General features: G+C 46.2%; 1 protein-coding gene across 2 annotated transcripts in view; it reads right to left on the reverse strand.

The window, feature by feature from the left end:
- Positions 1–15,563, reverse strand: part of furina (furin (paired basic amino acid cleaving enzyme) a) — a 115,187-nt gene that overhangs the window by 25,961 nt on the left and 73,663 nt on the right. For both annotated transcript variants that reach the window (XM_012836554.3, XM_031569032.2), the window contains exons 7-8: positions 15,369–15,457; positions 3,413–3,585 (exon numbers count right to left, since the gene is read on the reverse strand). In XM_012836554.3, coding sequence (XP_012692008.2) covers positions 3,413–3,585; positions 15,369–15,457 — 262 coding nt within the window. The remainder of the gene's footprint in view (positions 1–3,412; positions 3,586–15,368; positions 15,458–15,563) is intronic.

A 15,563-nucleotide genomic window follows, 5' to 3' on the forward strand; every position in this document is an offset into this window, starting at 1 on the left:
CCTCCTCCACCCCTCAGCTCCAGCTGGGTAACGGCCGAGGCTAGCGGTGGGCCGCAGCAGATGCGGCTCCAGATGTGCGCAGCTGGCTGCCAAACCCCACACCAGACCGGGGGGATTATGGCACCAGCGTCTAAATTAAACTACATGCCCCCGCACAGCAGTCCTGCCCCGTAACCCAGTCGTTTTACGCGCCGCATAACAAGCCTTATCCTCTTAGCGTCTCCTCCACATTACATTAACACAAAGGTCCCCCCCACCCCCCCACACCTCTTGCAGCACGGGGAACTCTTCTCTCTGGCGTAGCGTGGAGACGCGATGGGAAATGGTTCAGTTCTCCCTCTAACTAGAACACATAATAATGGGATCTTTGCGTTTTGCCTTGCTGACGGTATAAATCATCTTGTCACTCTGAATCCGGATGGCGTGCGGGGTGTCACTCGTTCTAAACGCACCTTGCACTTAGGAAAAGGCTCTTCCCATCACACTCCTTCAAACCAGACAGAATTCCATATATATTATCTTAGCATTCTGAACACTACACATACAGAGTAAGGCTAATGTTCTTAATGAAAGAATGTCCAGAGAGAACAGGAGACTCTGCTGTGCCTGAGACTACACTACAGGCCCTATTAGGCGGCCGTCCCGGGGGACATGGTGAATGCGTGTTGGATCGCGCAAGCAGAGGGCTTTTCTCCCAGTCTCCCCCCAGGACAGTATCAGTGACTGGGCTTCATTAATTCAGAGACAGTGTGCTCATTTATATATACACACACACACACACACACACACACACGATAGGTGGAGAGGAGTGGAGCGCTCCCCAATGCTATGTCAGCAGTCACGCTGGGCTCAGGAGACCACAGCTATCTAAAGGCGAAAACACATTATGGGCACTGTTGTTCATCATAAATATAAACAGATAAGCACACACACACGCACAGGCACGCGCACACGTATACACACAAGCACGCACAGGCACGCACACACGTATACACACAAGCACGCACAGGCACGCGCACACGTACACTCTAGTGCTCATCCTTTCTGTACACTTAAGGAAAACACACAAAGGCACATTCTGTCTTTCTCTCTCTCTCTCTCTCGTTTTCTATTTCCATACCCTATGTCCTGTGTGAACAGCATGTCCTGTCTTAATATCATAGACACTAGGCTCCATGTTACAGATGCAAAAGCTATTTCAAAAGCAATTAAAGTCACCACACACATAAAGGCCCACACAATGGCATAAGCACACAAGAGCTAAAGATGACATGGGCCACTCGTTCAAAGGACATTAAAACGTTTGGTGCATATATATATCCTTGGTGTCTTTTCTTTAATCTGAAACACACCTGCCTGTCCTACAGAAGTCCATTCAGTAGTACTGGGTGTGTCTGTAAAGAAAAGGTATGCTTGTGTGTGTGTGTGTTTGTGTGTGTTTGTCTGTATATAAGTGTGTGTGTGTGTGTGTGTGTGTGTGTGTGTGTGTGTGTGTGTGTGAGAGAGTTTGTGTGAGTGTGTGACTGCGTGCGCGTGTATTTGTGTGTGTGAGTGTGTGTGAGCGAGCGAGCGAGCACATTAGCGCGGCCTGCGTTGAGTGGTGCATGTTTGCGCGTGCTACGAAGCGGTGGCAGCCGATCAATGGGCCGCTCATTAATCATGCAGATGGTCATTGATATTGCGGATAAAAGAAAACAGAGCCAGTCTATTGTGTGTGTGTGTGGCTGCCTGGGGGGCTGCCTCTCCCGCTAATGAAGGCTCCCAAATGCAAAAGGCACAGTGCCTCTTCAGCCGCACAAAGCCCTCATGACGGCCCACGTAACTACAAAGCCCGCTGTAATAGCCCGCGCCCTTGATAATCACCCTGTCATAACGATGTAGTCCTAAAGAAACAATACCTACAAGAGGCCCGAATAAAAGCCCAAGGTCGGGGCGATTCAGGCGCTGGATGTTTGTTCTCCGTGGGCAGATCTGCGGTTTACGGCCGGCCGGCTTGCCAACACAAAGGCGGCACATTCGGGGCAGATGATGAATGATGGCTCGGCATTAGAGCAGGACCAATGGGCTGGGCCAAACGCGTCGGGTTTAATCTGCTTCGTTAGCGGCTAAACCCAAACCGGGACGACTAACAGCTCGCGGTGGAGAGGCAGCACGGGGTCCCCTTTCATGTTTCCCTGATGCTTTTACAGTCGGGGCGCAACTGGCCGCTTCTGACACCAGCTCATAGTGCTCTACTTTTAGTAGGGGCCGTGTGTTTCTTCGCCAACTTGACATCGTTTAGAAAGACCTGTACAAACAGGCTTAGAGAGAAGCTGCTGGAAACAAAACGGAGCCATAATGGGAACAAAGGCCTGAAAGGGACTGAGGGTTGCCACCTTCAGGCATTCCTTCCTCTCCTTACTCTCTCCTGCTTTTCATCTCTCTCTCTGCCTCTCTCTCTGCCTCTCTCTCTGCCTCTCTCTCTCTCCTTCTCTCTCTCTACATCGGTTAGTTTTCAAAAGCCCCTTGTAGTACTAAGACATTATGACTCCTAATTCGGCACACTTTTCTCTAAACCAGCGATAAAACTGGGCCACAGCACAGCTTTAATGTGACGATAAATCAGAGGAGTTGTGCGCAGCAGTGGCCCGTCGCTACGCTCTCACAGACCGGTGACAAATAGAGCCAGAGCGACAAACATGCACCAAATCAAACAGCGCTGTTAAGACCCACTGTGTCATCGCCACAACTCCTCTGTCAGCTCCACGAGGGGCTTGGGCGAACGAGTGTGTTTGTGTGTGTGTGTTTGAGTGTGTGTGTGTGTGTTTGAGTGTGTGTGTGTGTCTGTGTATATGAGAGAGTGTGAGTGTGTGTGTGTGTGAGTGTGTGTGACTAAGACAGAGAGAGCGCGTGACACCGGGGACTCGCTTCTATTAGGCTCAGTTCATTACGAGCAAAGAGCCCACACCGAGGCGCCAAGCTGGCGGATTAATGGCCGAGGCGTTTGGGTTTGGGTCCGGGCCGACGGCACCGTGTGTCGGCGCCTCCTCGCGAGCCACAGGCTGGCAGACAGGAAACTGTGGCAAAATGTCTGACTGAGGGTGGGGAGGAAAGGGTAGAGATGACCACAACTACTCTATTCCTCTGCGCCTCATCTTCTTGTGTCTTCTGGAAGTTATCCGTTCGCTGAATTCAGAGCAATGTAATCTGAATCCAGCGGAACACTTCATCTATAAAACATGAGAGTATGTCTCTCAAGTTGCAAGCTAGTCTATCTTATACCCGGAGAGCGTTCTACCCCAGATCTGGCCCTTATAAATACGGGACAACTCCCCTCTCGGGCTGGAAGGAGATAAACAGGAGTTAATGAAATAGACGTCAGAGGGGGAGCAGAGGGGGGGGAGAGGCGAAGACAACAAGAAGTCTTAGTTACCTCGGTGACTCCTCGCAGGAAGGCCTCCTTAGCGAGCTTGGCGGGGCCGTCCACGGTCTTGCCGTCGTCCTCCGGACCCCAGCTGGCGCTGTAGACGTGGATGTGCTGCGGGTTACGGCTCAGAGACTGGGCCTCCACCATGTCTGTCACCTCCCCATCCAGCATTCGTACACCTACACACACACACACACACACACACACACACACACACACACACACACACAAACAAACAAACAAAGGGTTTAGTGACTTTTGAACCACTGCTTAAGTTCAGTTGCCCAACAGAACTGAAAAAAATCTGTCTCTACAGATTTAAAATTTAAAAACACCAATTCAAACCAAACAAATGATTACGCACCAAAGTGCACTTCCTACATGCTCTAGCTATGGTGAGGGCTATTTGCTATGCTTCACTTCTTATTCCGCGTGCAGCCAACTTCAGACACAGAGTGGAACAGCGGAAGACTGACGAGACAAAAAGGCACTCCTTCAAATCCTTCAAAGTTTCTGCTGGGTAACTTTCAAACGCTTATAAGCAGCTATCGACTGTACAATGAAAGCGATGGGGAAAAAACCGCGGCATCAAAGCCTTGACTTGGTAAAAACCACAAGAAGTGCAGCACAAAGCCAGTGATGGAGGTGGAGCTGCATTTATTATTCAAGTTGTGCTTTTGGAGGAGGAGAGCAGATTGAATTTTGGAGTTCACAGGGAGGTGACGGATGCAAACACTCCTTTTGCCTCCACGGGCGGATCTTTAAAAAAAAAAAAAAAAAAAAACACCTTTTGAACGATGAGGGCAGGCGCTTTGCAATCTTCTCTCCCTCCCTATCTATCTATCTCTCTCTCCTTCTTCTAGCTTTTCTTTTCTTGTTCTTATCCTCTCTTAGTCGCTCTCTCTTTCTTTCTCTGGCAATTTCCTCTCCCTCTCTTTTTCTGTCTGGCCTTTGAAAGACAAAGATTACTGCGAGCGGGTGTCAAAGGATGAGCAAGGCCTCAGGGATTGAAAGAGGGGGGGGGGGGGGCGGGGAAAGATGTCCGTTTCATTTCTGAAGTACAGCCATTGATTTTGGATCAAACGGCTAAAACCTTTTCCCACCGCAAGCATGTATACGTGTGTGTGTGTGTGTGTGTGTGTGTGTGTGTGTGTGTCTGGAGCTACTTCTTAGAATGCGTCCCCTCTATAGTGGGGGCAGAGAGACAGAGGGCGGGCGTCTTCAAAACCGTTTCACCACTGCGGATGCCGCTGCCGCGCCTTTCATTGACGAGGGGTGAGGTTATTCGAGTCGGCCGGCGTTTGGGGGCGAGGTTGGTAAATAAACAAAAGGGGCTCAGGGCTCTTTCATCTGTGGCCCGTCACGTCTTGCCTCTGTGACGGAGGTCACAGGGTTGCCTACAGAGCATTAATGGAAGGAGGAAGCCTAGCGGGTTAGACAGAGGCGCAAGGATGTGGCTCCCCCACACAACCTTTACGTTCCACAAACTCTGCTAGCCTTAAAGCGCTCACAAGTCTGGACTGATTGAGGCTACACACCAAAATAGAATAAAGAAACAAGCTATAGGAATGAAACCATGGTGCTAATAACATGAAGTTAAACCACCAGAGCAGAACACAGGATACAGGAGTATTTGTTTATCCTTCGAACCACGAAAATGACCCTCTTTCCAGGGACACGCATCGAGGAGAGACAGAGAGAGAAGAGAGAGAGGGAGAGGTGGAGAGAGAAAGAGAGAGACGAGACAGAGAGAGAAGAGACAGAGAGAGGAGAGAGAGAGGGAGAGGGGGAGAGAGAAAGAGAGAGAAGGTACAGAGAGAGAAGACAGAGAGAGGAGAGACAGAGAAAGAAGAGACAGATCGAGGAGAGATGGAGAGAGGGAGAGGTGGAGAGAAGAGAAACAGAGAGAGGAGAGGGAGAGCGAGAGGAAAGAGAGGAGAGACAGAGACAGGGAGAGACAGAGAGATGGGAGGGAGAGAGAAAGGAAAGAGAGGAGAGACAGAGAGGAGAGAGAGAGGAAAGAGAGGAGAGACGAGAGACAGAGAAATGAGAGGGAGAGAGAGAGGTAGAGGGGGAGAGAGAGGAGAGACAGACAGAGGAGAGGGAGAGCGCCATTTGGAAAAGTGTGCCAGTGAGAAATGAATGACAGCTGTGCAGCAGCCACTCCTCCTGACAGGGAGAGGATGGAGAGGGAGACAGAGAGGAGAGAGAGGAGAGAGAGAGGAGAGAGAGAGGGAGAGGGAGAGGATGGAGAAGGAGACAGGGAGAGGGAGAGGATGTTTGGCGGGGCCATTGTGTTTGGATTAGGGGTGAGTAGCAGAGGCGGGAGCGTGACCGTCTGTCCACGCCACTTAAGCCCGCCGAACGACCGACTGACTGACAACACATCAGCCAGCTTCACTCAAAGAGCACTGCAGCTCAGACACCACTCCAGTACACACACACACACAGACACCACTCCAGTACACACACACACACACACAGACACCACTCCAGTACACACACACACACACAACTCCAGTACACACACACACACACACTACTCCAGTACACACACACACACACACACACACACACACACACACACACACACCACTCCAGTACACACACACACATACTCTCACCTCACAACTTACAGGACACAACCTAACTCAGAAGCCAAAGTGTTCTCTCTGCAGCAGTGATGCTCATCGGAACCGAAGCGCTCCCTCTACTCCAGGAGCTCTGTGGCCCGGTCTGAACCAGCACGTGCTGCGCTGCTGGATGCTGACTTCAGCAGCTCAGCAGAAACAACCCAACACTGGACTGCAGAAAGTTTCTCTGATCCGGCTCCGGGAACTGCAGATGAACATGTGCCTTCTGAGCTCGCACATCCACAGCAATAATTATTAATGAGAACGGCTCTCACTAAATCATTTATATGAATTATAAATATATATACAAAAACAAACGCTGCCAACTGCCAGTTCAGTTAATTTCAGTCTTCTCACTATCAGTCAAAACAGCTGACAACAGCACCACAGTACAAAAGACTCTCCAAGGGAACACTGAGCACTATTTGTTCTCTCTGCTTTTGCTGTTCCATCCAGACTTGGTTTTACCAGGCATGCTCAACTGATGATGAATAGGGAAAAAGCTACAATTGATTTTCTTTAAAAATATTTTTTGGGGGAAAACAACAAACATAGCAGAGAGTATCGAGGGAACCGCATGTATCAAATCAGTTCTAATTTGGCAGGACAACGCAATAACAAAACTGAGCTGTACAAAAAGCTTTATATAGGCCTCCAGGGATTCAGGAGCACTTCCTGAAGTAGAATGCCAAAAGATTGGGTGCTTTCACCGAGGTGGCAGGAGCGTCCTTGTGCCTCACCAGCATTCCCTCCCCTGGTCCTGACCCTCTCCCTCCCGAGGGGTGGCCCTGACCCTCTCCCTCGGGAGGGGTGGCCCTGGTGGCTAGACTAGGTGAGGCTAGGGAAGCCCTGCAGAGCTGCAGGTTCCCTTTAAGGCTCCTGCTGTGAGGCACACTGCGGCATACCCCTGCCCTCGCTGGGGAACAGCAGCGTCCCTCTGCAGCAGCGCTGAGAGGCTCCAGGCAGGTGAGCACACACACACACACACACACACACACAGTGCAGTGCTGTCCAACAAAACTCGTCTCCCCTGACCTTCACTCCAAGGCCATGGCTGCAGCGCTCTCGAACTCAGGACTGATGGAAGCGCTGGCCACTGCTGTGGTGGTTTACATTACTCACCTCCTTCTCTAGCTTACCTCAGCTTGTATCATAGTACACGTACACAAATAAACGCACTCAAACATGCGCACACACACATATACATGCACTCAGACACACACAACGCTGAAGGGCTTTTCTTGACAGGGCCCAAGAATTTATTCAGAAAGTTCGATCCCACTGGGACTACCGATATAGAGCAGTACAGTCACTTCAGTGGAAAACAAACACCAAAACACACTCTCTTCTCTCAAGCTTGCCAGCTTCATTTCATATGCTGGATGGCTTATTTGGTCGTTCTGTCATTGCAAAATATCACAGAAACATCTAACAGAGCGATGGAATGCATTTTTGTTGCGCTCTGGTGCCTCAGTCGGTCTCTTGCAGGACAGACTTCCGCTAGCACCCAGTCAAAATGACAAAAGATGACATTCCCGGAGTCTAGGAATCTTAGAATGGGGGCATCTGTCACCAACATGGCTCATTCTTTTCTTCCGTTATTTACTTTGCCTGTCTGTTTGTTGCCTGGATACATGCTTTAACTAAGCCCACTCAGGTTCCTGCAAAGTCTCTGGAAGAGACCTCATTACGGAGGGAAAATGAGGTTACGGCTGTCTGCTTTTGTTTTGAGTCGGCACATTTGACGGCAGGCAGGCCAGGGAGAGCACTGGGGCCGGCTATGTTCCGAGTGCCAGCTGCGAGCGTTGGGTCTTTCGGAGGGCAGCGAAGGGGGGAATGTAGAACGAGATTTGTTTGTAACCATCTAGGCTATGCGATAAAACCCTTGGACAACTCAACTTTGTTACTAAACTGGGCTGTTAGTAGCAGAGGGGAGACTCTGAAGGCTGAGGCAGAGAGTCTGAAGTGTTAAGAAAGAACAACATGAGAAGGAGGCAGAAGCAACACAGGAGTGCATTACAGCGGATTACGAACATGTCAGCATTTGTAGATTTAAACAAGGAACTGGAGCGTGTGTGTGTGCCTGTGTAAGTGCAAATGTGTGTGTGTGTAAGTGCGTGTGAGTGTGTGTGCGTAAGTGTGTGCGCAGGAGTACACATCACATTCAAATCCGAAAAATCTGGTTGACAAATCCAAGTGTTTCCACCAAAAAGAAAACTTCACAAACTTCTAAGCAGCATGCATATGTGAACAGAACCCTGTGAACAGATCCCTGCAGTGTTTATAATTAGTATGCAAATAAAAACAAAAAACTGAGAGGGAAGAGCAGCACACACACACACACACACACACACACACACACACACACACACACACACACACACACACACACACACACACACACACACACACACACACACACACAGCCTCACCCTCAAACTCTTTCTCAAAATCCCTAAACAATGCATGTACATGCCATCATCAATCATCAGGCTGTCTCAGGTCAATGATGTAAAAGTTGGTAAATGTCCTTGTGGGATTTGGACGTTTTCAGCCCTGCAACTGCTCCTGCTGTTCAGCACTTAAGGAGCACGCATGATTTAATCTCTTTCAATCCAACGCCTAACACCCACAATGCACAGCGATCTCTAATAAGCAAAGAGGACAACGAGTTAAATAACAAGAGAGGAAAACAAGTCTAAAGCGATTGAGGAGAAAGCAACTGAGAGAATGAGAGAGAGAATATGAGAGAGAGAGATAATAGAGTGGCAGAATGAGAGAGAGAGAGATAATAGAGTGAGAGAGAGAGAGATAATAGAGTGGCAGAATGAGAGAGAGATAATAGAGTGAGAGAGAGAGAGATAATAGAGTGGCAGAATGAGAGAGAGAGATAATAGAGTGAGGGAGAGAGAGATAATAGAGTGGCAGAATGAGAGAGAGATAATAGAGTGAGGGAGAGAGAGATAATAGAGTGAGAGATAGAGAGAGAGAGAGAGAAAGAGAGAGAGAGATAATAGAGTGAGAGAGACGGATAGAGTTTTAAACAGCATGAGGGGAAAATGAAGAAGGTGTGCTTGAAGAGGAGAATGGGGTTGAGGAGAAGAGAGGGGTTAGTTTAGGGCAAACAGGATGTCACCTATTAAGGCTCAGTCAACGCCAGGAGTTCAGTGCTGAAGCGCTGTGTGTGTGTGTGTGTGTGTGTGTGTGTGTGTGTGTGTGTGTGTGTGTGTGTGTGTGTGAGGGGGGGTTTGGGGGTGGCTGAGAGGTAATGAGATGGAAGACGCACTGAAAGGCATAAAAGCAGCAGCGCTAATTAAAAGGATTACACATCACACCGATGGCTCTGTCTGTCTGTCTGTCTGTCTCTCACACACACACACACACACACACACACACACACACACACACACACACACACACACACACACACACACACACACACACACACACACACACACACACACACACACACACACACACACACACACACACACACACTGATAGATGCAGAGCACACTAACTCTCACACACATATGCTCACACTCCAGGCATCAACACAAACACCAGAAGAGGAGCTTAGCTCAGCTGGAGACACACTGAATGCAAGGAACGCTATATATCTGTAATGTCTTTCTCTCTCTGTCTCTTGCGTGCGTGCGTGCGTTCGTTCGTGCGTGCGGGCGGAGAAGAGAGAGAGAGAGACATGCATGGGCTAAGGCAGCTCTGACCTAAAATCATCCTCAACTCAGTAACTTCAGAACTATTATGCTCCAAATGATGAGAAGTTGTGGTAAGATCTAACCAATTTGTTTGTTCCGCAAAAAAATCCGAAATCCCGAGTGAATGGACTACAAACGAAATATAGCCTAGGTTACTCTCTTGAGTGCTTTGGTCGGGCCTTGTTTGCGGCGGTAGACTACTATTGTTGGCACTTGCTTTAATCTTAAAATTTCTCACATACAAACATTTAAACCGAATAACCGCATGTCCAGTAAACCTACACCGGAGTCCAAACGGTCCAGAGACGACAGTGGTATGTGGGCTCGACTGGTTCAGAGGACGACAATGGTATGCCTACAGCATTCACTCCCGCAGACAGGGAGATGTTGCAAACAATCTTCACTCAACTACAGAAATTAGACATTCTAGAAGAATTAAAAACTGATGTCGTGGGTTTAAAACAATTTGTTGAGCACAACACCATCTTATTGAAGATTTAAAGATAGAAAATAAATCGCTAAAGAAAGAGGTTAAAGTCTTAACATCTGTTACAAGTACCTTGACCAATGACAACGTCAAACTTAAAGCGAACCTACTCGACCTGCAATGTAGGGGAATGCGAAACAATCTCCTGTTTATGGGAATCGAGGAAAAAGAGAAGGAAACTTATGAAACATTGGAGGCGATCGTGAAGAACTTTATGCATCAGCATCTCAAAATCCCCGTGGAAGAGGTTAGGAAAATCCAACTAGAACGAGTGCACAGACTTGGTCCCCGAAAAGAAAACAGTAAATTCCCAAGGCCGCTGGTTGCTATATTCGCGAACTCCAAATGTAAGGACCAAGTCCTTGGCCTCAGTTAGAATTTGAAGGGCACACGGTTCTACCGGAGCAATCAATATCCAGCGGAAATAGTGGAAAGACGACGAAACCTCATTCCAATCATGAACTCGTTCAGACAAAAGGGAGAGAAGGCACGCTTAGTTGTTGACAAGCTGTATGTAGATGGAGAATTGTACAGGGGGGACTATCAACAAAGTGGGAAATGATATGGAGAAGAAGACATGCCGTTTAGGCACGCGTTTTTTTTTTTTTCTTTCTATTCTCCTCCGGTTTTCCTAATAACACAATGACGTCGGAGAGGAGTGATGAGGGTTCATTCATTCAAGAATACTTGGATTGGATATATTAAGGTTCTCAAATGGAGCTACTTTCTACTTAGTAGGTGGGACTGAGGTTGGATGATTTTTGTGTTTTTCTCTCTTTGTTTTTTTGGTACACCAGACGGCCATGGTTTGTGGGAGGGAAGGGTGGGTTTTTGTTTTATGTTATGTGTTCTGTGATTTATGTTATGTGTCATGTGTTGATGTTAAGAAGGCAATTCAGATCCTATCTGGTTACATTCAGCGTAAAGATGCCATTTATGTGCCTAACTGGAGGAAGTTTTTATCAGCTGCAGATATGAATAAAGAGATAGCTTTCTGTTTACTTATGTTACTTATGTGTGGGCATACATGTATGGACATACATGTTTTATTTGTATTTATTGTTTTGTGTTTACACACTTTTGTTTTTTTTCTGTTGTTTGTATTAGGATCAAATGTATTAACCCTTGTTCACGACGCTTCTACTTTAATCATTGTCCTTTTCAGAAATACTAAAGCTACTTTGATATTAACCAGTAGATCCAATAAGGTTCATGGGGCCCTGCTGTTAATTTACCTAGTCTTGATGGGAAATGAATACGTGACAATGGTGGCTAGTAACCAGGATTTAGAAAATAGGACTGTTATCGCTTTAACTTGTAATGCATAACAACCTTATATCAATTGCAAGTTACAACTGCAACGGACTAGCTGACTCCTGTAAGAGGAAAGAGGTTTGGACTTGGCTTCATGACAAAAAATCCTACGGTATCATATGTTTACAAGAGACTCATTCTGTGTTGGAAAATGAAAACATATGGGAAAAGGAATGGGGTGGCCCCATGTTCTTTAGTCATGGTTCTAAAAGCAAAAAAGGGGTTATTATCTTAATTGAAAGCCATATTCAATATATGCTCCATTCAGTCAGAAAGGACACGGAAGGAAGATGGATTCTGATTGATATATCTATTGATGAATTAAGATGTAGTATTTTAAACATATATGCTCCAAATAACGATGATGCTTTTTTTTTTTGAAGAGATTACCTCCACTTTGAATGATTGTCCTGAAAATGTACTGATTGTTGGTTAAATTGAAACATACTGATAGAGGGTAAACCTCTATTTTTCCCAACTCTCATCAAAAACGGGATTATATTTATTAATGACCTGATTGATCCAAAAGGAAGTTTATATGATTTTAATACTTTCTGTAAGATCTTTGGGAAATTATGTACGCTGTTTGAATACAATCAGCTGTGTGCAGCAGTTCCAGTGAGGTGGAAAAAAGGAATACATAATACAGACCGACTTTTGGTTTGCAGACCTTGCATTAGAGAGTATAAATGGCTTAACAAATGTAAAATAAAGAAAGCAGTATATACACATGTTTTACATAGTAGAAAATTGACAGCCTTTCCACACAATTTAATTCTGTAAGGGATACTGGTTGTTGATTAAAGGAATACATTTCTCTAAAATAGTTAACTTGTTCTGCTAAGATCTGTTCAGGGGATGTTATACAGGTCATATCTGATAATAATTTAGTTATATTTTTTCTATGATTATTTCTATTATTTAATCTAAGAAAAAAGGTGGTGCATTTTTCCCCTTTTTCCATCCAAATAGCCTTAGATCTCTGTATAACACCATTAATTGTATCAAGCATAAATACAAAGTGTTCGTTAAAAGTTCTGTTCAATGCTGGCGTTTGCTATCGCTAGCTAGGATAGCTCAGCGTGCAATTTTACAGACGTAACATTAACATTTTGACGGTAACATTAACATTTTCATTTTAACATTAACACTTTAGTTGGAGAGACTAGTTTTGTACTTGTAGTGGTAATAATACAAGTTGTCATGAACCATAACTGTTTGGAGATGTTCTCTCAACTAGATATTTAGTTGATCACCTAGCGATAGCGTAGTTCACTAGATAGATAGCTAGCTGCAAGCAGCTTCATTTACTTTGGAGCAGACATATGTGTGTTTTTCGATATATTGAGTTGGGAGTGGGGTCTCCCACACTGTATAATCCACTGCCGGCACCTTGTCACCTGTGTTTTGGGCTTTGGAAATGCGGAAAAAAACGACACATCCCTCTAATCTCTGTATCAGATCTACAAGCCCCGTAGGTACACTGTTTCACCATGCTGCTCAGACCTCAAAGTTGTCGGACCTTCTTCTCTTAGTAGCGGTTGCTAAAGTATGATTGGACGAGGGCCGTTCTAGGGAGGAGTTTCGCGATCGGTCAATTGAGGGGGGGTGGTGGCGGGATTATAAAATAAAAAAAACACTGTGGGCAGTTCATTTACTATTGTTGTTATAGTTACTATTCAAACTTTCCAGATTCAACTGTGAAACCACATACAATAATACACACACTATGGCAAGCGCTGAATGATGGCTGTCATTGACAGTGGACACACAGAGAAAGAGAGAAAGAGAGAGAGAGAGAAAGAGAAAGAGGGAGAGAGATAAAGAGAGAGAGAGAGAAAAAGAGAGAGAAATAGAGACTGTTCCCACAAGCCCACATCAAGTGGGCAAGAGAGCAGAAAAGGAGAGAAAGATACGGACACACAAAGAGAGTGTGTGTGTGTGTGTGTGTGTGTGTGTGTGTGTGTGTGTGTGTGTATGTATGTATGTATATGTGTGTATGCATGCGTGAAAGGACACTCACACACACACACACACACACACACACACACACACAACCAAAGACGGCTCCAGCAGCAAACATCAAACACCAGCAACGTCCACTTTGATCAAAATGCAGTTGGAGGCTGTGGTGTGGCATGCGTGGTCTCCTTGGCTTCAATGTAGCTTCTGCCCAGATTTGAAAACCGACTCCCTCATTAAAAATGATCAATAGCCTCCCATCACACAGCCACACATTAGGAAACACACTTTTTGTTCTTTTCTTTTTAACTTTTTCTCATGGTTTCGCTTTTCCCTTTCACAACTTTAGCCTAGCTGAGGTGATGTGACATGAATCCACCTCTAGGTGGTGCTGTAGAGCGACACATGGCCATATTGATCTCTCAGAAGCTAAATGCTAATTTAGGCAAAATGATCAGGAGTTCAAAATGAATCACAAATTACGAAGGGTGACTATCCAAAAGGTGTTTAAATGTAAGTCACCTGTGACTAAATGACATTGGAAAAGTTTAGGCGTCCCTGGGGGCTTGTTTAGTGGGTGTTTTATGCAGTTGTCTGGATAGTTGGCAAAATGGAGCAAATGGAGTTTGCTCAAGAGCAGATAGAAGGACACTGTTGCCTGCAACAGGGTTTTCCAGAATACTCACCACTAGGAGCAATCCGCTTGAAGAGATTAGTGATATACATTTCCAATTTGTGAAATAGGGTTTAAAAGAATCATTTTGCTGGCTTCTGAACCTCATAAAATGTATAACATTTCTGAAGTGAAACATTCTGACATGTTGGTGACGTCTCCACAGCAGTCTAGGCTTCAAACTGTACGTTGAAAGGCCGCCTATTTCTATTCTATTTATATATTTCTATTCTATTTCTATATAGAAATGATCTGGTATGGCTCACCCATAGAATGAGGGCCCATGCAGATGGTGTTGAACACTTGATCCTCGTGCGATTAGCCAAGTTAGACCTGGCCAACTTACACGCGTGATGATCATCGTTCGTAAATGGCACTCATCAAAGCTGTTTAGCTGTGCACGTACAAGCTAAGTTCAACAAGTGTTGAAGGCTTAGATGTTGACCAGAAAAATGCAGTCTAAAATCCCTTCATGAAGATCGCCCTTCGTAAAGATCGCCCTTCGTAAAAATCGCCAAGGATGTTTTCATACAGTCGGTTTAAAAACAAGACTACCTGACCTCCCATCTTCAAAAAGAGTGAGCGGTGATGCTGATATTGTTTTAGTTTTCCCATCGTGTGCCACCAACAAACAATGCATCACCCTTTGATGTTATTTCGGATCATTCTGCAAATGTACAAATGCATAAATAGAACCAGAAAATGTCAGTGAGGGGAGGATCTGAGAAGACGGGAGTAAACGGGAGGGCTGCACGCCCTGAGGAGATGCCTCCCCCTCCATGCCCACTCCAGAGGAGGCACAGGGGCCGCTTACACACTGGCTGCCACACTGGAGGCTCCAGCAGTGTGATAAACCAGACCGATGGGATGGGATTAGCCGACCCAGGCTGCAGCTCAGAGGAGAGGAGAGGAGAGGAGGGCAGAGGAGAGGAGAGGAACGTGACCAGCCTCAGACAGGCTGTACCATCCTCTATGCCACAGGAACAGGGATTGGTTTGCTTAGGAAAAGTGTGTGTTTGTGTGTGTGTGAGTGAGTGAGTGTGTGTTTGTGTGAGTGTGTGTGTGAGTGTGTCTGCGTGTGTGTGAGTGTGTGTGTTTGTGAGTGTGTTTGTGAGTGTGTTTGTGTGTGAGATGTTGTCTCTGTAGAGATGCTGGTGATTTGTTGTCCTCTTACCTCCAATACGGGCATTGTAGGCCACGCCCACTCCACAAATGCCGTTATTGGCCACGGCAGCGACCTCTCCAGCACAACGGGTCCCATGTCTGCCAAGAGAAAACAGCACCATTAAGCTAATGCCACTACACACACACATACACAGCTCCGCCCTAGCCACAAACTTTCAAACATTTGCCAACATAACCCACATAT

The sequence above is a fragment of the Clupea harengus genome, chromosome 6 (genome assembly GCF_900700415.2).
Source record: "Clupea harengus chromosome 6, Ch_v2.0.2, whole genome shotgun sequence".
In the NCBI taxonomy this organism is placed as follows: Eukaryota; Metazoa; Chordata; class Actinopteri; order Clupeiformes; family Clupeidae; genus Clupea; species Clupea harengus.